Source organism: Aethalodelphis obliquidens, unplaced genomic scaffold, assembly GCF_003676395.1.
Source record: "Aethalodelphis obliquidens isolate GAN/ISIS:26980383/991018 unplaced genomic scaffold, ASM367639v1 scaffold1, whole genome shotgun sequence".
Classification (NCBI taxonomy): domain Eukaryota; kingdom Metazoa; phylum Chordata; class Mammalia; order Artiodactyla; family Delphinidae; genus Aethalodelphis; species Aethalodelphis obliquidens.
This window is the reverse complement of record NW_020837945.1, coordinates 48,827,584-48,853,152: the sequence shown is the minus strand read 5'-3', so window position 1 is coordinate 48,853,152 and position 25,569 is coordinate 48,827,584. Positions and strand designations below refer to the sequence as shown.

The 25,569-nt window shown below is 35.9% G+C and overlaps 1 protein-coding gene and 1 pseudogene across 19 annotated transcripts in view; one reads left to right on the top strand and one right to left on the bottom strand.

Annotated features, from left to right (window-relative positions):
- Positions 1-25,569, top strand: part of SENP7 (SUMO specific peptidase 7) — a 171,631-nt gene that overhangs the window by 23,803 nt on the left and 122,259 nt on the right. For 11 of the 19 annotated variants that reach the window (XM_027103625.1, XM_027103634.1, XM_027103614.1 and 8 more), the window contains 3 exons: positions 6,540-6,592; positions 16,169-16,253; positions 22,739-22,837. In XM_027103625.1, the coding sequence (XP_026959426.1) occupies positions 6,540-6,592; positions 16,169-16,253; positions 22,739-22,837 (237 nt within the window). Of the gene's footprint in view, positions 1-6,539; positions 6,593-14,733; positions 14,895-16,168; positions 16,254-16,434; positions 16,456-22,738; positions 22,838-22,970; positions 22,996-25,569 lie in introns of those variants that run through there. The other 8 variants (XM_027103660.1, XM_027103652.1, XM_027103685.1 and 5 more) reach the window with 5 other exon arrangements.
- Positions 4,678-4,761, bottom strand: LOC113624031 (uncharacterized; annotated as a pseudogene).

The following is a 25,569-nucleotide window of genomic DNA, read 5'->3' as shown; positions in this document are numbered from 1 at the left end:
TCTATTTGTGAATGCACGTTGTTGAAATGGGAATGTGATATGAAGAAGTTTGTTGGACTAGAGTAAATTAAGATGAGTCCATTGTATTGAGTGATTTGATTTATGAAAGTTTTAGAGCTTCGGTATGATGGTAGGTTTTAATGATAGAGAGGAAAACTATGAATCAAGTATCAGAATATTCTAGGAATGTTGGAAAGGGTCTTGGGTCAGTACATGGCAATTATAATATGGGTGAGGTAATAATACATACAAGTTATGGGAATTTTAAAGGAGGAATTATTGCAATAAGGATGAATATTAATTGGAAGTGGTGGCAGGGGGAGGAGGTTGTTAATCCCTTCCCCTGTTTTTATAAGTGGGAGAAGAATATTCTTGAGAGAGTCTTAAAAAAATAGTGTAGTAAATAAAAAGATGTATAATGTATAATTATGTAATAAAAAGGATTCAGTTAAACTGAGGTGGAGGAAATGTTCAAGGAGAAGATTCAGAATTTAAGGAAATTGTATTGACTTTGGAAAGGAATTTGGTGGGCTGGGGAAGAGCTAGAGAAGAGTGTAGATGAAAACTATACCTCAATAAAAAGAAAAACAAAGAGAATATTAAAAAGACATGTACTCAAGGATCAAGTTAAAAAAAAAATGTAGTGGAAAGGGTAGAGTGGCATTACCTAAGAGATGAGAGAATAGCAAGGTAATAAGCTGTAGGGATTGGAATCTAGGGTGGTGAATGTGATTCCCAAGCCTGGTGATACAAGGCAGAGGATTGGAAAGTAGATTAGAGGGGGGATATGGTAACACAGGGAGTGGGTTATGTATAGGACTGAGTAGCTCTAAAGATTCAGACTGGAACTTTGCTGTAATGGTGCTGTCTCAAACCTGCCTCTCAGATGTATAACTCTAATGTGAGTCTTCAGTAATTTAGGAGGCTGGCTAATGTGAGCTGCTTCATCACATATACCTAGATTGATAACTCACTTCTTGGCTTCACTTAGCATTGCACTGTCCTACCACCCATTTCTCCCTGTCTAAAACTTATTATCTAAAACTTACTTCAAAGCCCAGTTCAATTGTGCCTTTTCAAGAACTATCTCCTAATTAACTCAAACTTAAAAAATATTCCTATTTTTGAATTTCCATGGGTGTTTGCGCCTCTTATGTGATGTTTGCCAGATTCCATCATATATTCTAGCTTGCTGAATTGTTTAATCTCTGCTTTTATACCGTTAACTCTGTGACAGGGGCTTTCTTATTCATTTCCTATCCCCGTAGCATCCAGCATGCCTAGAGTGTTCTGGTTAAGAATTCCACCTCTGGAATCAGACCAGTGATGGATTAACATGGTGACCTTGGGCAAGTTATTTGTATTTTTCAAACCTAGATTCTTCATCTATAAAATGGAGATAATGCCATTACTGAACTCACAAGACTTTTGTAAGATTAAATAAAATAATTTGTGTAAAGTACTTAGCATAGTGCCTGGCAATGGTAATTACTGTTGTTTAAAATAAATGTTTATGTAATATATGAATGAATGGTTCCACAAGCTCCTTGAGAAAAAGTCATGCTTTCTGATTATTTGACATATATATATAATGGGAATAATTAGAGTGATTTTTCTGTATGCTAATGTAAATACATTAAGGTTTCTTAAAGAGGGGTATTTTAGTATAAAATATTGTAATAATAATAGTTATCATTTATTTGCAGTATTTGCCAGATATACTCTAAAGGGAGATGATCTCCCTTTATTTTGAAATATAGTTGATTTATTGTGTTTGTTTCAGGTGTACAGCAAAGTGATTCAGCTGTATATATGTTTTTCAGATTATTTTCCATTATAGGTATTACAAGATATTGAATATTGTTCCCTGTTTTGTACAGTAAATCCTTGTTGCTTATCTATTTTATGTATAGTAGTTTGTATCTGTTAATCCCATACTTGTAATTTATCGTTCTGCCCACTCTCTTTCCCCTTTGGTAACCATAAGTTTTTTTTCTATGTCTGTGAGTCTGTTTCTGTTTTGTATTTAGATTCATTTGTATTAATTTTTACATTCTGCATACAAGTGATATCGTATATTTATCTTTTTATGACATTTCACTTAATATGATATTCTCTGGGTCCATTCTTGTTGCTGCAAATGGCAATATTTCATTCTTTTTTATGGCTGAGTAATATTCCATTATATGTATATATATATATATTTATGTGTGTGTGTGTGTGTGTGTGTGTGTCTACACACACCACATCTTCTTTATCCAGTCATCTGTTGATACACACTTAGGTTGCTTCCATGTCTTGGCTATTATAAATAGTGCTGCTATGAACATTGGGGTGCATGTATCTTTTTGAATTAGAGTTTTCGTCTTTTCTGGATATATGCCCAGGAGTGGGATTGCTGAATCACGGTAGCTCTATTTTTTGTTTGTTTGTTTTTTTATTTAATTTATTTATTTTATTATTTTTGGCTGCATTGGGTCTTTGTTGCTGCGCGCGGGCTTTCTCTAGTTGCCGCGAGCGGGGGTTACTCTTCGTTGCAGTGCGTGGGCTTCTCATTGCAGTGTCTTCTCTTGTTACAGAGCACGGGCTCTAGGTGCATGGGCTTCAGTAGTTGTGGCACGCGGGCTTCAGTAGTTGTGGCTCACGGGCTCTAGAGCACAGGCTCAGTAGCTGTGGAGCATGGGCTTAGTTGCTCCACAGCATGTGGGATCTTCCTGGACCAGGGCTTGAACCCGTGTCCCCTGCATTGGCAGGTGGATTCTTAACCACTGCGCCACCAGGGAAGCCCCTCCAGTTTTAGTTTTTATTTTTTAATTATTTAAAAAAATATTTATTTTATTTTATTTATTTATTTTGGCTGTGTTGGGTCTTAGTTGCAGCATGTGGGGTCTTTGTTGTGGTGCTCAGGCTTCTCTTCTCTCTAGTTGTGGTGTGCGGGTTCCAGGACATATGGGCTCTGTAATTGTGGCGTGTGGGGTCCAGAGCGCATGGACTCTGTAGTTTGTGACACGTGGGCTCTCTCTTTGAGGCATGTGAGCTCAGTAGATGTGGCCCCGTGGCATGTGGGATCTTAGTGCCCCAACTAGGGATCGAACCCATGTCCCCTGCATTGGAAGGAGGATTCTTTACCACTGGACCACCAGGGAAGTCCCCATTTTTTGTTTTTAAAGGAACCCACATACTGTTTTCCATAGTGGCGGTACCAACTTACATTCCCACCAACAGTGTAGGAGGATTCCCTTTTCTCCACACCCTCTCCAGCATTTATTATTTGTAGACTTTTCCATGATAGTTATTCTGACTGGTGTGAGCTGATACCTCATTGTAGTTTTGATTTCCATTTCTCTAATAATTAGCGACATTGAGCATCTTTTCATGTGCCTTTTGGCCATCTGCATGTCTTCTATGGAGAAATGTGTACTTAGGTCTTCTGCCCGTTTTTTGATTGGGTTGTTTTGTTTTATTTTGTTTTGTTTTTTTGATATTGAGTTGTATGAGCTGTTTGTATATTTTGGAAATTAAGCTCTTGTCAGTCACATTGTTTGCAAATATTTTCTCCCATTCTGTAGGTTGTCTTTTCATTTTGTTGATGGTTTCCTTTGCTGTGCAAAAGCTTTTAAGTTTGATTAGGTCCCATTTGTTTATTTTTGCTTTTATTTCTTTTGGGAGACTAGACTATGTCACTTTAATCTTGGCAATTGAAAAGCTGGATATTGTCTCCTTTTTAGAGATGAGACACTGAGTCTCAGAGAAATCACAGCTAGTAAGCCAAGATATAAATTTAGGTTGTTGGACTTTAATATTTTTACTCTAGAGCACTGTGCTATACCAGACAGTCACAAGCAGCGATGCATCATTTATTAAAATGCTCTAATACCAACCTAGTATCAGATGGAGCAACTCAGTTATAGAACCCCTAAAATTTTGGGAAGTCACAATAGTAGTCACTAAAAGAAATGTACAAACATTCTGCAAAATAGGATAGAAGCATTTTTAACTCAATGAGTTTGTCTGTGATTTAAGCAACTGATATTCCTTTTTTAAAAATACATATATTTTATTAAATTGAAAGTTGACTAGAAAGTGAATTTATGTAAGAAAGGTTTTCTTACCATTTATCTAAATGTTATATATTTTTGGTAGTCTGAGAAATGCTACTTTATTGAAAATTATTTAAATCTATTGAAAGCTTAAGTATAGAAGTTAAAGTAATTTTTACATCAGTGATTGCTCGAGGAAATGCATATGGTGAAATTCATGCTATTTTCATGAAATGAGAGAAATTATTTCAGCTATGTAGATTTCTGGATAAGCTATAGCCCATTCGTTATAACTGTTATTTTAAAGGTTTTTTAATTTTTAAGTTGAGATATTACATACGACACAGTACAATATCTTTAGTTTGATGATTTTTTATACTTGTATACATACACTTGTATAACTATCACCTAGATCAAGATACGGAACATTTCCAGCATCTCAGAAGGCTAACTTGTATCCCATCCCAGTCAGTCAGTAGTTTTTCCCTGCTCGGGTACTCACACTATCCTAACTGATTTGTTTTACCTGTTCCTGAATTCCACATAAATAGAATCATACATTCTTCTGCATCTGTTTTCTTCTGAACGTAATGTCTGTGAGATGTATCCGTGTTGTGCACAGCAGTAATTCATTCTTTTTTATTACTATGTAGTTTTCAATTAGCAATAATTGCGCCTCGGATACACCTCGTTGGCTATGATACTGCCACTGTGCAAAGCTTGTAGTTTTCTATTGTATGAAAAGGTTTATCCATGCTCCTGTGATGGACATTTGGATTATTTTTAGTTTTTGGCTATTAAGAACAAAGATAACTTAACATTCTTATACATGCCTTTTGGTGGACACAGGCACTCATTTCTCTTGATTAAATATCTAGAAATGTAATTGTTGGACATTGAGTAGGCAGGTGTTTAACTTTAGTAGATACTGACTGGCAAAGTAGATGTATTCGTTTACACTCCCACCAGCAATATATGAGACTTCTAGTCTCTTATCAATACTTGGTATTGTCATTCTTTTTAATTTTACCGTTTCCAAGGGCTGTGTAATGGTATTCTCTTACACTTCCCTAGTAATAATGAAATTGAGCATATTTTCATATGTTTATTGGCCACTTGGACATTCTTTTTTATGGAGTACCTATTCAAGGCTTTTTCCCATTTTGAAGATTGGGTTGTCTTGCCTTTGCTTTATACGAGTTCTTTATGTGTTCTGGTTATGAATCCTTTGACAGATATATGTATTATACAGTATTATTAACTATAGTCACCATGCTGTACATAGATACATGAATTATAAATAATCTTCCAGTCTGTGGTTTGCCTTCTCACTCAATGATGAGGTTTGGTGAACAGAAGTTTTTAATTTTAATGAAGTTGAGTTTATTAATCCTTTCCTTTATGGATTAGTACTACTTGAGTCTTGTTTGAGAGATCCTTGCGAACCCCAAGTTCATGAAGATATTCCCCTCATTTTTATTCTAGAAGCTTTATTTGTCTTTGACATTTAAATCTATGATCAATTTAAAAAGAATTTTTGATATAGTGTGATGTTTATTACTTGTTTACCTTGTTTGGTTATCAAATGTGTCAGCATTACTCATGGAAAAGATCATCCCTTTTCCACTGAATTGCAGTGGTGTGTTTGTCATAAATAGGTGATCACATTTGTGTGGGTCTCTACCATTCATTTTTATTATGAAATTTGTGAGAAATTTCAGTGAATTGTAAGTTCCAGGAAGACTTAGGCTGTGTTTAATTTGCTCACTACACTATACCCACTGGCTAGCACAGTGCCAGACACATGATAGACATTCAGTAATTATTTGTTGACTGCATGAAAGAATCATAAAAGAAAATCCCGTAGAAGTCTCAAAAAGGTTGGTGAGGAAAGACTTAAGCTGTTCTCTGTTGCATAAATGCTTAGATATGTAGCCCTCACCTTGTGTTCTCCTCCCCTGTGGCCCCCCACCCCCCATTATAAGAATTTATCTGGTCTTATGGTTCAACCAACATAAATCGAAGACCTACTGGATACTAGGATTTTTTTTTTTTTTTAATATTTATTTATTTATTTGGCTGCGTCAGGTCTTAGTTGCAGCATGAGGAATCTTTAGTTACGGCATGTGGGATCTAGTTCCCTGACCAGGGATTGAACCCAGGCTCCCTGCATTGGGAGCGTGGAGTCTTAACCGCTGGACCACCAGGGAAGTCCCTGGATACTAGGATTTTTGCCAAGGAATTTCTTACTGAGTTCTTAGAACCAGCTTTCTTTTTTCAGTTGTCATCATATGTATATTGTTTAATTGAGAAATTTTGTGAGAATCTGCTACTCTTTGATTATTTTTGACCTTTAGTCCTTCAGGTTCTGTAAAATGTATCAATGTAAATTGTAAATGTAACAAGAAACTAATTTGAAACAAAAGATAACTGAAAAGATTTATTCTGTTATGTTATCTCATTTAATGTTAAATTATAATTTTTACTATGTCTTTGTAGAAATTGTCACAGAAGGGAAAAGGAAAAAGCCTTCATCTTTGGAGTTACATAAGGTATGTATTAGTTTTGCTCTTAACCTTTGCATTATCTTTAGAGTTAATAATATTGAAAGTATTTTGGTATTTGTCTTTTTAATAAAATTTTAGGGAAAATACTGTAAATCCATAATTAATCAGTGTTTTTTTGGGAATGGTATATCCTAATAAACCAAGGGTTAGCTAGGAAACCCTTTCTGGGACCAGCCTTGTTTAAATCATTGTAAAATTTTCCAGTATACTTTCCAAGTCTTATTTTAGATTTATATAGAACAGAACTCATTTCTTTGATGACTGAATATATTAGAGCACCCGAGATTCATTCACTTATGATACTGTAGATGTTGAAGAGTTGTATTCAAGTCATGTGCTGAAATTTACTGTTTGGAATATGTATGTATGTCCTTTTAAACATACTTTTTTTCATTTATTTATTTCTTTTATATAAGCCAAGAGTAGCAAAACAAGTAAAATGAAGTTTCTACCTACATAGAGGTGTTTAAAAAAATTTAATCTGTGTTTTTAGAAAGATAATCTTTTTTCCTATAGAATTTTGTGATTTAAATGCCATAGTACCTTGATTTGCATTATAATAATTTATTAGAGACTTTTCTCTGACACATTCTAATTATAAACAGAGGACTTTAATTTGGTGTATTTTTTGGAACAAAGAGGGACAAGAAGAAATCATAAAGGAGGGCTGTGAGAGGAATCAAGAGCACCTTACAAGACCATACAGAGAGCATGGCTTTGGATACTCTTTTTCTACCTTGGCTTACTTCAGATTTGTGGGGTGTGGTTTCTTCATTTAAAATTCTGGGACTTCCCTGGTGGCACAGTGGTTAAGAATCCACCTGCCAGTGGCGGGGCAAGATGAAAAAAAAAAAAAAAAAAAGAATCCACCTGCCAGTGCAGGGGACATGGGTTCTATCCCTGGTCTGGGAAGATCCCACATGCCGCAGAGCAACTAAGCCCGTGCGCCACAGCTACTGAGCCTATACTCTAGAGCCTGGGTGCCACAACTACTGAAGCCCGTGATCCTAGAGCCTGTGTTCCGCAACAAGAGAAGCCACCGCCATGAGAAGCCCACACACCACAGTAAAGAATAGCCCCCACTCGCCGCAACTAGAGAAAGCCCATGCGCAGCAACACAGCCAAAAAAAGAAAAAAAAAGAAAAAATTCTGGATTTAGGGAATCTAGGCGGTTCAGTGGTTAGGACTCCATGCTTTCACTGCTGTGGGTCCGGGTTCGATCCCTTGTTGGGGAACTAAGATCCCACAAGCTGTGCCATTCAGCCAAAAAAATTCTGGATTTAGCTTAAGTGAGGTAGATGAGGGAGTTAAAAAAGAAATTTACATTGTTATTATACCCAGTTTTATTATTTATTTATGTATTTGATTTTTAAGAATTTTTATTGGCGTATAGTTGATTTACAAGGTTGTGTTAGTTTTAGGTGTACAGCAAATAAATCAGTTATACATATATCTACTCTTTTTTAGATTCTTTTCCCATGTAGGTCATTACAGAGTATGGAGTAGAGTTCCCTGTGCTATACAGGGAACTTATTAGTTATCTATTTTATGTGTAGTAGTGTGTATATGACAATCCCAGTCTCCCAGTTTATCCCTCCCCCACCCCTTTCTCTTCTAGTAACCATAAGTTTGTTTTCTACATCTGTGACTCTATTTCTGTTTTGTAAATAAGTTCATTTGTACCAGTTTTTAGGTGCCACATATAAGCAATATCATATGATATTTGTCTTTCTCTGTCTGACTTACTTTACTCAGTGTGACAATCTCTAGGTCCATCCTTGTTACTGCAAATGGCATTATTTTGTTCTTTTTTATGGCTGAGTAATATTCCACTGTATATATATGTACCACATCTTCTTTATCCATTCCTCTGTCGATGGACACTTAGGTTGCTTCCATGTCCTGGCTATTGTAAATAGAGCTGCAATGAACATTGTGGTACATGGCTCTTCCTGAATTATGGTTTTCTCAGGGTATATGCCCAGTAGCGGGATTGCTGGGTCATATGGTAGTTCTATTTGTAGTTTTTTAAGGAACCTCCATACGGTTCTCCTTAGTGGCTGTATCAGTTTACATTCCCACCAACAGTTCAAGAGGGTTCCCTTTTTTTCTCCACACCCTCTTCAGCATTTATTGTTTGTAGATTTTTTGATGATGGCCATTCTGACTGGTGTGAGGTGATACCTCATTGTAGTTTTGATTTTCATTTCTCTAATAATTAGTGATGTTGATCATCTTTTCTTGTGCTTTTTGGCCATCTGTATGTCTTTGGAAAATGAGAAAAATGTACATTTAGATCTTCCTCCCATTAAAAAAAATTATTATTATTATTTTGGCCACACCGCATGGCATGTGGGATCTTAGTTCCCTGTCCAGAGATTGAACCCCCGCCCCCTACATTGGAAGCGTGGTGTCTTAACCACTGGACCGCCAGGGAAGTCCCTGTTTGTTTTTTTGATATTGAGCTGCGCGAGCTGTTTGTATATTTTGGAGATTAATCCCTTGTTGGTCTCTTCATTTGTGAATATTTTCTCCCATTTTGAGGGTTGTCTTTTTGTTTATGATTTCCTTTGCTGTGCAAAAGTTTTTAAGTTTAATTAGGTCCCATTTGTTTGTTTTTATTTTCATTACTCTAAGAGGTGGATTCAAAAGATATCGCTGCTATTTATGTCAAGAGTGTTCTGCCTATGTTTTCCTCTAAGAATTTTATAGTATCTGGCCTTACATTTAGGTCTTTTTCAAAAAAACCTATTTATTTATTTATTTATTTATTTTTGGCTGCATTGGGTCTTCATTGATGTGCGCAGGCTTTCTCTTGTTGTGGCAAGCGGGGGCCACTCCCATTCCGGTGCATGGGCTTCTCATTGCAGTGGCCTCTCTTGTTGCGGAGCACGGCTCTAGGCACATGGGCTTCAGTAGTTGTGGCATGCGGGCTCAGTAATTGTGGCTCGCGGGCTCTAGAGCGCAGGCTCAGGAGCTGTGGCACACGGGCTTAGTTGTCCTGTGGCACGTGGGAACCTCACGGACCAGGGGTCGAACCCGTGTCCCCTGCATTGGCAGGCAGATTCTCAACCACTGGGCCACCAGGGAAGTCCCCATTTAGATCTTTAATCCAATTTGAGTTTATTTGTGTGTATGTATACCTGGTTTTAAATACCTCTTATTGACTGCCACTTCTTTTCTGCTTAATACCTTCAGTGAAGTGAAATGCTTTGCTTTAGGACATTGGTTTATGCATCTTGCTCTGAAGCTCCACCATTAGAAATTCATAATTTGTATTATGAATTTGTATTATGAGTGTACTGACTAAATACATTTCTCTTATTTTTAGTTGTACAGCAATGTTTTTTAAAACTGTTAATTTTCAAGTAACTTTAAATTTACAGAAATAGTACAGTTTCCATCTACCCTTCACTCAGCTTCCCCCAGTGTTAATGTCTTACATAACCATAGTACAGTTATCAACATAAAGAAGTTAACATGGGTATATTTTAAACTATAGACATTATTTGAATTTCTTCAATTTTTTCACTAATGTCATTTTTCTGTTTTAGGATCCAATTCAGGATCTCACATTGCATTGATTTCCTTAAGTCTATGACAGTTCTTGTCTTTTTTCTTTCGTGACCATGACACTTTTAAAGAATACTAGGCAATATTTTGTTGAATCCTTAAGTTTGGGTTTGTCTTATGTTTCTAATCATGTGTGATTAGATTAAGGTTGTGGCTTTTTGAGAACAATACCACAGAAGGGTTGTGCCCTTCTCAGTTGTCCTATCAGGGGTACATAATGATGGTATGTCTTATTACTGGTGATGTCAGTCTTGATCACCTGGTTAAGATGGTGTCTGTGTGGTTACTCCATTGTAAAGTTATTTTTTATCTTTAGTAAATAGATATCTTGGGAGAGATATCTTGTGTTTTTTCTCCCAGTTTTATTGAGGTATAATTGACATATAGCACTCCATAAGTTTAAGGTGTACAATATAATGATTTTTCTTACATACATCATGAAATGATTACCACAGTAGGTTTAGTGAACATCCATCATCTCATATAGATACAACATTAAAGAAATAGAAAGAAATTTTTTCCCTTGTGATGAGAACTCTTTGGTTTTATTCTTTTAACAACTTCTATTTATAACGTACATCAGTGTTCATTTCTTTATCATGTTGTATGTTACATCCCTAGTACTTATTTATCTTACAATTGGAAGTTTGTATTGGGAGAGATATTTTGAATCTATGCAAATATACTGTTTCTTCTTAAACTTTCACCCACTGTTTTAGCATTTAACAGTGGATCTTGCTTGCAACAGTTAAAATACGATATTCTATTGGTGACTTTCTATTTTCTTCATTCCCTCTATATTTATTAAAATTCTTCTGGAATGGATAGCTGTCCCTCTTGTCTCACTTATTTATTCAATTATTTACATATATCAACATGGACTTATAGGTATTTATTTTATTCTATGTGTTATAATCTACTACTGTCATTACTGGTTTTGTTGATCAAAGTATTCCAGCTTTGGCATTGGAAGTTCTTTCAGGATGGCTCTTGTGCCCTTTTGACATGCTCCTATGTTTGTTTGTTTGTTTTTTTGAGCTCTTCCTTACTTTCTGGTACTATAAGATACTTTCCGAGGAGCTCTGTTTTTTTAAATTCAAGAATAGTATTCAGAAACCCAACTCAGGGTGCTAGATGTGCTCATTGCTGCTGGGGTGTCATCATTTCTAGGCTCTCTCAATAAACAGGACTAGAAGAATATATGTGTACTAACTCATACATATACATACATATCTGTATTTATTTCTCTATCTGCTTATCTATACATCTAAAGAAACCCTTATGAGTTCAGTACTGTTACTTCTGATTCCAATCCAATACCACAGGGCTTATTTTAGCCTGCCCTCTTTCCTTATTTATTTATTTTTTAATATTTATTTATTTGGCTGTGCCGGGTCTTAGTTGTGGCACGCGAGATGTTTGTTGCGCCACGTGGGATCTTTAGTTGCAGCATGTGAACTCTTAGTTGCAGCATGCAGGATCTAGTTCTCTGACCAGGGATCAAACCCCCGGCCCCCTGCGGAGTCTTAGCCACTGGACCATCAGGGAAGTCTCCTTCTTCGCTTATTTTTAACTTTTCTGTCTCTCAGTATCTACATTACATTTTCTTATTTGTTCAACCATAATATGCACATGAAGTTGTGGTACTACTGTTTAAAAATGTAGAATTTTTTTAGAATATTGGCATATTAAATTCTTGTTAGCAGTTAATAGTATTGCTTTTTCTCTCAAGGCAGCTAGGGAAATAAATCACTGAAAGGATTGAAGTTTTGATTGGTATAGGGACAAGACTCTGATATATTTTAAGTATTTAAAAAAATATTTCTAAATCAATACTAGATTGTTGTGAAGAAATTAGAAAATTCAGTTGAACAAAAAGAATACCACCTGGACACAGTTAAAATTAACACTGAAGTGTATATCCTACTAATTTGTCTGCGTATCTGTATATCTATCTATAATAAACAAATATTTAAATATTAATGGTTGAAAACCACAAAATACTATTTTATTATTTACTTTTTCTACTTAATTATATATTATAAACATTTTCTGAAATCAAGTTTAAAGCATTGCTCAGTAGATACTTATTGGGTACTTAACATGTATTGGACACTATACTAGGCATAAGTACCAGGGAAGCAGTGGTAAACATTTTCAATGACTACATTATATTCAACTGTAGGGATGTATCACAGTTAATTTAACCACTATCCTGTCATTATATTTTTGAATTGTTTTCAGTTAAAAATTATAAATTGTACTGCAGTTATTATCCTTGTAGCTAAATCTTTGGAACATCATTATCTACTAATTATTCCTGGCCTTTTGATAGGTGCTGGAACTAGATTAACTCAAAGCTTATATCTCTGGATAGATGTAGAGTAAGAGTGTGAACACTTTGAATTCTGCTAATGGGGAGATCCATAGTCTTTGGCTTTTTAAATGAGGAGGTCGATACTGAAAACTAAAAACCAAGACTTTCATTCTTCCTTGGTAAGTCATAGCCATATCTTTGAGCAGACCCCAAAGTTTCCCTAAATAATAATTCTACGTCTATGTAGTATCTGAAGAAATAAGTGATTAAGGTTCTGAAGTTCTGTATTAAGATTATGGCAGAGATCATTTCAGCTTGTAAGGAGCATATGTTAACAATGCATAACTTGTCGATAGAATCCAGCATATTTACCCCCCCACCCATTATCTTCTTTTGATAGCATTCTGTTTTTGAGGGCATACTGTAATGAATTAGGTATAAAATGAACCTCAAAGTGACTGTGTGAATTGATTTGCTGAAAGGCTTGTTTAGTATTACATTTGAACATTAGTAAGTAAAATAAAATAAATGTTCTTGAGCTTTGTTTTTGGGAAGTTGTTAGAGTTCTGTCAATGTATTTAAGTATAACTTGAAGGGAAGGGGGTTTAGAACCGTTTTTTGCCTTAAAAGATTAAATTTTGATCTTTAAAGTATTAGGAGAGTATTGAAAATATTTGAAAGTATTAGGAGTCCGTTCTGATTCTTGTAATGGAATTATAATATAGGCTTTGCAGAATCATTAGTGGCTTAGAATCTCTGTTGATTGTACACAATTGAGATCATGATTAAAATTTGTCTATGAATAGATCAGATTGTTGTAAAGAGACAGACATTATTTTTATGATTTAATCATTAAGAAAAAAGTGAGTGTAGAAAAATTTGACGGAGTAGTTAGTTGTACCTAAAATCTGCTTGCCACGCATATACAATATTAGACCGAGAGATTTAGATATGTAATTTATTGACCAGGAAGCTGCAGCAGAGGTTTTTCTGGAGCTTTAAATGTTTATTTATTTTTTCTTGCTTTTAATGGTTGCGTGATAGTCCTATTAAAAAATAAAACGTGGAAACTGTAGGAAGACACAAAAATGAAAATAAAAATCACTCCTTATATTAGCATTCAGAGCTAGTCACTGGTAAACGTTTTTGTGCATATCCTTTCACATTTGTTTTCCATATATGGATTTTTTTTTTGCCTTATAAAAGAGAGATCATTCTGTAGATATGATTTTCTTTATTACTTGTATTGGAAATGATTTCTTATTTGTTCTGGAACATGTTTTTTAATAACTGCTGTACAGTATCTCATTATTTGTCTTTACAGTAATTTTATTTGTGTTCTTTTATTATCATTGTTTGTATTTTTTCTATACTATAAATAATATATAGTCTATGTCCCTGTTCATAAATGTTTGTATGTATATACAGTTGGTCCTCGAACACAATGTATTTGAACTGCTTCAGTCCACTTATACACAGAAGTTTTAAAAATAAATACTGTAGTACTACACGATCTGTGGTTGGTTGAACCTGAGGATGTGGAACTATGGATACATAAGGGTGATTATAAAGTTACTCAAATTTTCAATTGCGCAGGGGTTGGTGCCCCAACTCCTGAATTGTTCAAGGGTCTACTGTACTTTGATTTTCAAACCTTTTGATGCTTGTTTAGAGTTTTAATAAATTTCCAGATTTCATATGTTTATGCTTTTAGGGGAAGTAGAGAGCTCCTTTTTTTGAAGATAGGGTAAATTATATTTTGTGTCCATCCTAATGGAAGTATACATGAATATTTATTAGGGTAAATAATTTATTAACTTTGAGTCTAATCCACTTATAGGTAAAATAATAAAAACGAATTACTGTGAAAAAAGAATATAAAATCTTCCACAGAAGACATCAGAAGTCTTTTATTTTTACAAAATACTCAACACCTATACCCAACTCTTTAAAAAATATCAGCTGCTCTCCTTCAAGTTTGAACTTGGTATCTTTTTAGGTTATTACTAGGGCTGTGTAACAGATTATCCCCAAACTTAGTGGTTTAAACTTACTTGGCTCATGAATCTGCTGTCTGGCCAGGGTTCAGAGATAGCTTTTCTTGGTTTCATTTGGAGTTAGCTAGGTTTGCTTGGGGGCTGAGGCCTGGAATCATCTTAAAGGATCACTCACTCACTTACCTTGATACCTGTGTTTGGAAGCCTCATATATCTTGTTATATATCTGTTCTTTTTAGCCTTCTCATGAAATCTTTGCAGCACAGCAGCTTCAGGGTATCCAAGATTTTTTTTAACCTATGGCTTACGGCTCCCAAGGCATCTATACTGAGAGACAGAGAGAGACGGAAAAAAAGAGGGAGGAAGGAAGGGAAAACACACAAATATTGCTACATGAAGGGTAGGCTGAAGCAGTGTAGCTATACATAATGCTTTTTATGATCTAGCATTGGAAGTCACAGGCCTGCCCAGATTCAAGGGGAAGGAACATAGACTGCACCTGATGTTGGAGAACGGGTCAGTATCACATTGTAAGAAGAGCATGTGGGTTGTAGAATATTGATATGGCCATGATTGGAAAACACAATATGCCACAGTGTCTAATGTAGGCTAAATATCCTACTCACAAAGGATCCATGGGTGTGAACAGTCTGAAGCCCTTGTCTTACTCCCTGAAAAAACAACTGTTATTCCCTGATTAAGAATACAAAGGAAATGACTGATTTAGAGATAATGTTTTGGCAGATGAAGAATTATAAAGAGGTACCTTTTATATAAATTAAATATAAATAATCAAGATGTTACTGATGCCCAAGAGGATTAACTCCAGGGTACTAATGAAATAAGTGTTCAGATACCCTTTCTTCACAATTATTTTATCCTCCTAACTTATTTTTACTCTCATTGAAATCATTTTATCGTTGTCACTGGTTGTAGTTGATACAGTGCTTATATGTTATGTAATAAGCTGAACTTGATGCTTAACCATCATTTATAATGTGAAAGTTAAATTATTTTAAGTTCTAAACAAATGATTTCAAACTTGTGGCTACACTATATCCATCCATTCATTTGTTTATTCAGTATCATGAGCCATACACTTTGGAGATGTAAAGGTGACTTAAGGGTGCTCTCTTTAAGGACCTCCACAGTCTGGAGAAGAAGACAGACATGTAGACAAATAATTATAATATAGTATGAAATGTGTTAATACAAATTACCAAGTACTAACACCCAGAGAAAGGAACGCCTTGGTGTGGGAGTGTTGACTGTGTGGATAAGAGAATAATTTTGTGCAGAATCTGAGGTATTTAATAGGGGAGAAATAGAGGGAAGAGCATTCTAGGTTGGAGGAGCAGTACGTACAGAGGGGTAGAGATGTATGCTTGAAGAAGGTTGAGCAAACTCAGTGGTGTTGGGGTGTAGAGTTTGTGATATTTGGATGATGTCAAAGAGCCCAGATTGTTAAGAGTTTTATATATAAGTAATGGGTGCTATTGTTGAATTTAAAATTGTAGCCATAATTAGATTTGTGTGTTAGAGACCTCTGGGGATAGCGTTTGAAAGATTAAAAGGGAAAAAAAACTGTAAGTAAGAATAGTTAAGAAGTTATTATGGGGGGAACCTTCAAGATGGCAGAGGAGTAAGACGTGGAGATCACCTTCTTCCCCACAGATACATCAAAAATACATCTACATGTGGAACAGCTGTTACAGAACACCTACTGAACGCTGGCAGAAGACCTCAGACTTCCCAAAAGGCAAGAAACTCCCCACATACCTGGATAGGGCAAAAGAAAAAAGGAAAAACAGAGACAAAAGGATAGGGGTCCTCTGGGCAGGAGCAGCAGATTAAATCTCCACAATCAACTTGATGTACCCTGCATCTCTGGAATACCTGAACAGACAATGAATCATCCCAAAACTGAGGCGATGGACTTTGGGAGCAACTATACACTTGGGGTTTGCTTTCTGCATCTAATTTGTTTCTGGATTTTTGTTTATCTTAGTTTAGTATTTAGAGCTTATTATCATGGGTAGATTTGTTCATTGATTTCTTTGCTCTCTTCCTTTTATATATATATATATATTTTTCTCCTTTTTCTCTTTTTGTGAGTGTGTATGCATATGCTTTCTGTGATTTTGTCTGTATAGCTTTGCTTTTACAGTTTGTCCTAGGATTATATCGTTTTTTTGTTTTTTTTGGGTGTAGTTTTTCACGCTTGTTATCATTGGTGGATTTGTTTTTGGTTTGGTTACTCTCTTCTTCCCTTTTTTTTTTCTTTTTAATATTTTAAAAAATTTTTATTTTAATTATTTTATATTTTTCTCCTCCTTCCTCCCTCCCTCCCTCCCTCCCTTCCCTCCTTCCCTTTATCCCTGTCTCCCTCCCTTCCTCCCTCCCTCCCTCTCTACCTTCCTATCTCTCCCTTTTCTTCTGAGCTGCGTGGCTGACAGGGTCTTGGTGCTCCGGCCGGGTGTCAGGCCTGAGCCTCTGAGGTGGGAGAGCCGAGTTCAGGATATTGGTCCACCAGAGACCTCCCGGCCCCACGTAATATCAAATGGTGAAAGCTCTCCCAGAGATCTCCACCTCAGTGCTACGAGCCAGCTCCACTCAATGACCGGCAAGCTACAGTGCTGGACACCCTGTGCCAAATAACTAGCAAGACAGGAACACAACCCCACCCATTAGCAGGGAGGCTGCCTAAAATCATAGTAAGTTCACAGACACCCCAAAACACACCACCGGATGCGGTCCTGTCCACCGGAAAGATGAGTTGCAGCCTAATCCACCAGAAAACAGGCACCAGTCCACTCCACCAGGAAACCTACACAACCCACTGAACCAACCTTAACTACTGGGCCAGACACCAAAAACAATGGGAACTACGAACTTGCTGCCTGCGAAAAGGAGACCCCAAACACAGTAAGTTAAGCAAAATGAGAAGACATAAATACACAGCAGATGAAAGAGCAAGGTAAAAACCCACCAGACCAAATCAAGGAAGAGGAAGTAGGCAGTCTACCTGAAAAAGAATTCAGAGTAATGATAGTAAAGATGATTAAAAATCTTGGAAATAGAATGGAGGAAATATGAGAAACGTTTAAGGACCCAGAAAACCTAAAGAGCAAACAAACAATGATGAACAGCATAATAAATGAAATTAAAAATTCTCTAGAAGGAATCGATAGCAGAATAACTGAGGCAGAAGAACGGATAAGTGACCTGGAAGATAAAATAGTGGAAATAGCTACTGCAGAGCAGAATAAAGAAAAAAGAAGGAAAAGAATTGAGGACAGTCTCAGAGACCTCTGGGACAACATTAAACACACCAACATTCGAATTATAGGGGTCCCAGAAGAAGAAGAGAAAAAGAAAGGGACTGAGAAAATATTTGAAGAGATTATAGTTGAAAACTTCCCTAATATGGGAAAGGAAATAATCAACTCCAGGAAGCGCAGATATTGCCATACAGGATAAATCCAAGGAGAAACACACCAAGACACATATTAATCAAACTATCAAAAGTTAAATACAAAGAAAACATATTAAAAGCAGCAAGGGAAAAACAACAAATAATATACAAGGGAATCCCCATAAGGTTAACAGCTGATCTTTCAGCAGAAACTCTGCAAGCCAGAAGGGAGTGGCAGGACATATTTAAAGTAATGAAAGGGAAAAACCTACAACCAAGATTACTCTACCCAGCAAGGATCTCATTCAGATTTGATGGAGAAATTAAAACCTTTCCAGAGAAGCAAAAGCTAAGAGAATTCACCAACACCAAGCCAGCTTTACAACAAATGCTAAAGGAACTTCTCTAGGCAGAGACACAAGAGAAGGAAAAGACCTACAAAAACAAACCCCAAACAATTAAGAAAGTGGTAAAAGGAACATAAATATTGATAACTACCTTAAATGTAAATGGACTAAATGCTCCAACCAAAAGACATAGATGGCTGAATGGATACAAAAACAAGAACTGCATGTATGTTTTCTACAAGACACCCACTTCAGACCTAGGGACACATACAGACTGAAAGTGAGGGGATGGAAAAACATATTCCATGCAAATGGAAATCAACGGAAAGCTGGAGTAGGAATTCTCACATCAGACAAAATAGACTTTAAAATAAAGACTATTACAAGAGACAAAGAAGGACACTACTTAATGATCAAGGTATCAATCCAAGAAGAAGATATAACAACTGTAAATATTTATGCACCCAACATAGGTGCACCTCAATACATAAGGCAAATGCTAACAGCCATAAAAGGGGAAATCAACAGTAACACAATCATAGTAGGGGACTTTAACACCCCACTTTCACTAATGGCCAGATCACCCAAAATGAAAATAAATAAGGAAACACAAGTTTAAATGATACATTAAGCAAGATGGACTTAATTGATACTTATAGGACGTTCCATCCCAAAACAACAGAGTACACTTTCTTCTCAAGTGCTCATGGAACGTTCTCCAGGATAGATCATATCTTGGGTCACAAATCAAGCCTTGTTAAGTTTAAGAAAATTGAAATCATGTTAAGTATCTTTTTCAACCACAGTGCTATGAGACTAGATATCAATTACAGGAAAAAATCTGTAAAAAATACAAATTCATCGAAGCTAAACAATACACTACTAAATAACCAAGAGATCACTGAAGAAATTGAAGAGGAAATCAGAAAATACCTAGAAACAAATGACAACGAAAACACGACAACCCAAAACCAGTGGGATGCAGAAAAAGTAGTTCTAAGAGCGAAGTTTATAGCAATACAATCCTACCTCAAGAAACAAGAAACATCTCAAATAAACAAGCTAACCTTACACCTAAAGCAATTGGAGAAAGAAGAACAGAAAAACCCCAAAGTTAGCAGAAGGAAAGAAATTGTAAAGATAAGATCCAAAATGAATGAAAAAGAAATGAAGGAAATGATAGCAAAGAATAATAAAACTAAAAGCTGATTCTTTGATAAGATGAACAAATTTGATAAACCATTAGCCAGACTCATCAAGCAAAACTGGGAGAAGACTCAAATCAATAGGATTAGAAATGAAAAAGGAGAACTAACAACTGACACTGTAGAAATACAAAGGATCGTGAGAGATTACTACAAGCAACCATATGCCAGTAAAATGCACAACCTGGAAGAAATGGACAAATTCTTAGAAAAGCACAACCTTCTGAGACTGAACCAGAAAGAAATAGAAAATATAAACAGACCAGTCACAAGCACTGAAATTGAAACTGTGATTAAAAATCTTCCAACAAACAAAAGCCCAGGACCAGATGGCTTCACAGGTGAATTCTATCAAACATTTAGAGGAGAGCTAACACCTATCCTTCTCAAACTCTTCCAAAATATAGCAGAGGGAGAAACACCCCCAAACTCACCATCACCTTGATACCACAACCAGACAAGGTGTCACAAAAATATCAAACTACAGGCCAATATCACTGATGAACATAGATGCAAAAATCCTCAACAAAATACTAGCAAACAGAATCCAACAGCTCATTAAAAGGATCATACCTCATGATCAAGTGGGGTTTGTCCCAGGAATGCAAGGATTCTTCAATATATGCAAATCCATCAAGGTGATACACCATATTAACCAACTGAAGGATAAAAACCTTATGATAAGCTCAATAGATGCAGAAAAAGCTTTCCACAAAATTCAACACTGATTTATGATAAAAACCCTCCAGAAAGTAGGCTTAGAGGGAACCTACCTCAACATAATAAAGGCTATCTATGACAAACCAACAGCCAACGTCATTTTCAATGGTGAAAAACTGAAACTATTTCCACCAAGATCAGGAAGGAGACAAGGTTGCCCACTCTCACCACTGTTATTCAACATAGTTTTGGAAGTTTCAGCCACAGCAGTCAGAAAAGAAAAAGAAATAAAAGGAATCCAAATCAGAAAAGAAGTAAAACTGTCACTGTTTGCAAATGAAATGATACTGTACATAGAGAGTCCTAAATATGCTACCAGAAAACTACTAGAGCTGATCCGTGAGTTTGGTAATGTAGCAGGATACAAAATTAATGCACAGAAATCTCTTGCATTCCTTTACACTAATGATGAAAAATCTGAAAGAGAAATTAAGGAAACGCTCCCATTTACCATTGCAACAAAAAGAATAAAATACCTAGGAATATACCTACCTAAGGAGAAAAAAGATCTGTATGCAGAATACTATAAGACACTGATGAAAGAAATTAAAGATGATGTGAACAGATGGAGAGATATATCATGTTCTTGGATTGGAATAATCAACATTGTGAAAATGACTATACTACCCAAAGCAATTTACAGAGTCAGTGCAATCCCTATCAAACTACCACTGGCATTTTTCACAGAACTAGAACAAAAAATTTCACAATTTCTATTAAAACACAAAAGACTCCTAATAGCCAAAGGAATCTTGAGAAAGGAAAAAGGAGCTGGAGGAATCAGGCTCCCTGCCTTCAGAGTATACTACAGAGCTACAGTAATTAAGACAGTATGGTACTGGCAGAAAAACAGAAATATAAATCAGTGGAACAGGATAGAAGCCCAGAGATAAATCCACACACATATGGTCACCTTATCTTTGATAAAGGAGTCAAGAATATACAGTGGAGAAAAGTCAACCTCTTCAATAAGTGGTGCTGGGAAAACTGGACAGCTACATATAAAAGAATGAAATTAGAATACTCCCTAACACCATACACAAAAATAAACTCAAAATTGATTAAAGACCTGAATGTAAGGCCAGACACTTTAAAACTCTTAGAGGAAAACATAGAACACTCTATGACATAAATCACAGCAAGATCCTTTTTGACCCACTGCCTAGTGTAATGGGAATAAAACCAAAAATAAACAAATGGGATCTAATGAAACTTAAAAGCTTTTGCACAGCAAAGGAAACCATAAGACGAAAGGACAGCCCTCATAATGGGAGAAAATATTTGCAAAGGTAGCAACTGACAAAGGATTAATCTTCAGAATATACAAGCAGCCCATGCAGCTCAATATCAAAAAAAACAAACAATGCAATCCAAAAATGGGCAGAAGAGCTAAATACACATTTCTCCTTAGAATGTGTACAGATGGTCAACAAACACATGAAAGGATGCTTAACATCACTAATTATTAGAGAAATGCAAATCTAAACTACTATGAGGTATCACCTCACACCAGTCAGAATGGCTATCATCAAAAAATCTACAAACAGTAAATGCTGGAGAGGGTGTGGAGAAAAGGGAACCCTCCTGCAGTGTTGGTGGGAATGTAAATTGATACAGCCACTATGGAGAACAGTATGGAGGTTCCTTAAAAAACTAAAAATAGAGCTACCATATGACCCAGCATTCCCGCTACTGGGCATATACCCTGAGAAAACCATAATTCAAAAAGAGTCATGTACCGCAATGTCCATTGTAGCTCTATTTACAATAGCCAGGACATGGAAGAAACCTAAGTGTCCATCAACAGATGAATGGATAAAGAAGATGTGGCACATATATACAATAGAATAACACTAGGCCATAAAAAGAAACAAAACTGAGTTATTTGTAGTGAGGTGGATGGACCTAGAGTCTGTCATAGAGAGTGAAGTATGTCAGAAAGAGAGAAACAAATACCATATGCTAACACATATATATAGAAAGTTTAAAAGAAGAAGGTTCTGAAGAACCTAGGGGCAGGACAGGAAAAAAGACACAGACGTAGAGAATGGATTTGGGGACACAGGAAGGGGGAAGCGTAAGCTGGACGAAGTGAGAGAGTGGCATTGACATATATACACTACCAAATGTAAAATAGCTAGTCAGAAGCAACCGCATAGCACAGGGAGACCAGCTCGGTGCTTTGTGACCACCTAGAGGGGTGGGATAGGGAGTGTGGGAGGGAGACACAAGAGGGAGGGGATATGGGGATATATGTATACGTATAGCTGATTCTCTTTGTTTTATAGCAGAAACTGACACAAGAATGTAAAGCAAATATCCTGCAATAAGGATGTTAAAAAAACGTTATTGTGATACTTCATTTATCTACTTTTTTACTGAATGAGAGAGGCTTTTTATAAAATTATATTCAACTACCTATAAAGTAAGCACTGAATTTAAAACTCTTTAAAACTAATACCAAAATATTAATGCAAGTAATATAATGGTTCTGTTAGCTCATTCAGCTCTTATTTATATTTCAGTTAAACTGGTTATTTTCTCATTCTGGTTTCAGATAAAAAAGATGTTAAATGCAAAACCAGAGGATGTTTGTGTTAAGTCACCATTGTCCAAACTCAGAAGCTCAGAACGCTGGGATCTTTCTTTGCAGGGGGTAAATAAAAACTATTTCCTTTTAAGTATGTGGTGTTACTTGGTATGTTAAAATAATTTAATAAAGCTGAATTTTAATTTTCTTATATGTCCTTTTTTTTGTTTTCTAATTGCAGGTTTTAAATTTATTTCTGGCAAATGTTGAAGTGATGCTTTGAGGTTAGGGTCTTTTTCAATTTAAATCTAAGAACATCTTATTATGCATGGTTGTTTCATTCATGAATTTAAATCTCATTATTGTAATATATATTATATTTAAAATTTATGAGAATATTAAGCTTATTAGAATCCTTTGCTCTTTTTCTCTGTTTTGTAAGTTTGAGAGGGTACATCTTAAAGGGTGACACAACTATATGTGTGTGTGTGTATATATATTTTTAAAATATTTATTTTTTATTGGGGTACGGTTGCTTTACAATGTTGTGCTAGCTCCTGCTGCACAGCAGAGTGAACCAGCCATATGTATACACATATCCCCTCCCTTTTGGATTTCCTTCCATCCAGGTCACCACAGAGCACCAAGTAGAGTTCCCTGTGCTATACAGCAGGTCCTCACTAGTTATCTATTTCATACGCAGTGGCGTATGAAATAGATTGACCCAGATGTCAATCTCAATCTTCCAATTCATCCCAGCCCAACACGACTATATCTCAAAAGGTATCCTGATTATGAATCTGGAGTAATTTTATTACTATTAAGTATTACCATAGAGTTCTCATGAATAAAGCTTAAGATAGCACTTTATAAGTTTTTTTTTTTTTCTTCACAGGCACAACTCATGGTCAAGGTTTTAAAAATAGAATTTTTCTAAGATTTTCTAATTCCCCATTTGAGGATATACATATTAGTCTACTAGGGCTAACATAACGAAAGACCACAGGTCAGATGGCTTAAACAACAGAAAGTTATTTTCTCACAGGTCTGGAGGCTGGAAGTCCAAAATCAAGGTGCTGGCAGGGTTCATTTCACTAAGGCCTCTCTCCTTGGCTTATAGATGGCTATCTTCTTGCTTTGTCCTCATATGGCCTCTTTTCTGTGCACCCACATCCCTGGAGTTTCTTCCTCTTCTTATAGGGACACTAGTCTTATAGGATTAGGGTCCCACCCTTATGACCTCATTTAAACTTCATTACCTATGTAAAGGCCCTATCTCCACATACAGTCATATTAAAGGTTAGGATGTCAACATATGAATTTTGGCAGAGACAGTTCAGATCACAACAGGAGAATTTTAGGATAACAGACTTTAAGTCACCTTGAATGTATGTGTTTTTATGTTACAGACAAGAAAAATTAACCATTTACTATAACTTGTTCTCAGAGGAAAGATTTGTTGTTAGTATTAGTTGCTTTAACATTTATATATTTATTTATTTTGGCCGTACTGCATGGCTTGCAGGATCTTAGTTCCCTGAGTAGGGATTGATCCCATGCCCTCAGCAGTGAAAACATGGAGTCCTAACCACTAGACCACCAAGGAATTCCCTAACATTATTTAAAAATTTAATAATTAAATAATGCATTTGCTTTTTATACAGTGTACAAAAAAGGGAAATAACAAATGGGACTATTTCCTAAATGCAGTCACTGCTGACAGTTTTTTTTCATTCCTTTCAAGGAAAAGAAAGCGTATTGCCCCCATATGACTCTGTATTATTTTTTGATCATTGCTTAAGAGGGATCATGAAATACATAGTAATATTAGTAATATTGTTAATTTTTCTTCTATTTTAACACATTTAGATCTATCTCTTTTATTTATTTTTTATTGGCTTTGCAATACTCCAAAAATATACTATATACAATAATTTATTCACTTAGTGCACTGATATTAGACAATTTGGTTGTTTCTAGAGTTTTGCTGACAGAAACAATATTGCAAGACCTTCATTTTTTGTAAACAGGGAACTATTTTTGAGTGGAATTACTGGGTCTAAGGAAGTTTGCATATTAAATTTTAATGAATATTGCAAAATTGTCTCACAGAAGATTTGCACCAATTTATATTGCCACCAGTGAGAGCTCCCATATTTCTACAGGTTTACTATTACTGGATATTATCAGGCAGTAAAATTGTTGCCAGTAGAAGAAAAAAATACATTATTTTTTTAAGCTTTTTTAAAAAAAATATTTATTTATTTATTTTTGGTTGCATTGGGTCTTAGTTTTGGGGATCTTTCGTTGTGGTCCGTGGGCTCTCTGGTTGTGGCACGTGGCTCAGTAGTTGCAGTGCATAGGCTTACTTGCCCCATGGCATGTGGGATCTTAGTTCCTGGACCAGGGATTGAACCTGCTTTCCCTGCATTGGAAGGCAGATTCTTAACCACTGGACCACCAGGGAAGTCCCCAACATACATTATTTTAAGAAAATTTTATCTCTGCATTTATATATTTTACTTTATGTTTTAGAGTACTGAATGGAGTAAAAATAAGATATATATATCATTTTAAATACAAACACACACACACACACACACACACAGTCTCTTGTAAGTAGATGGATGCTTTTTGTTGGGTTTGTTTTCTTAAGGGGTGTCTTACTAAATGTGTTTTTTCCTTTACCCTTGGGTCATATAATCTTCCTTTAGTATTTGGCCTTCAAGAGGCAGATGTGGATCACCAGAGAGCTCTTTTTTAAGAAATAAATTTATTTATTTTATTTATTTACTTTTGGCTGTGTTGGGTCTTCATTGCTACGCGCGGGCTTTCTCCAGTTGCGGTGAGTGGGGGCT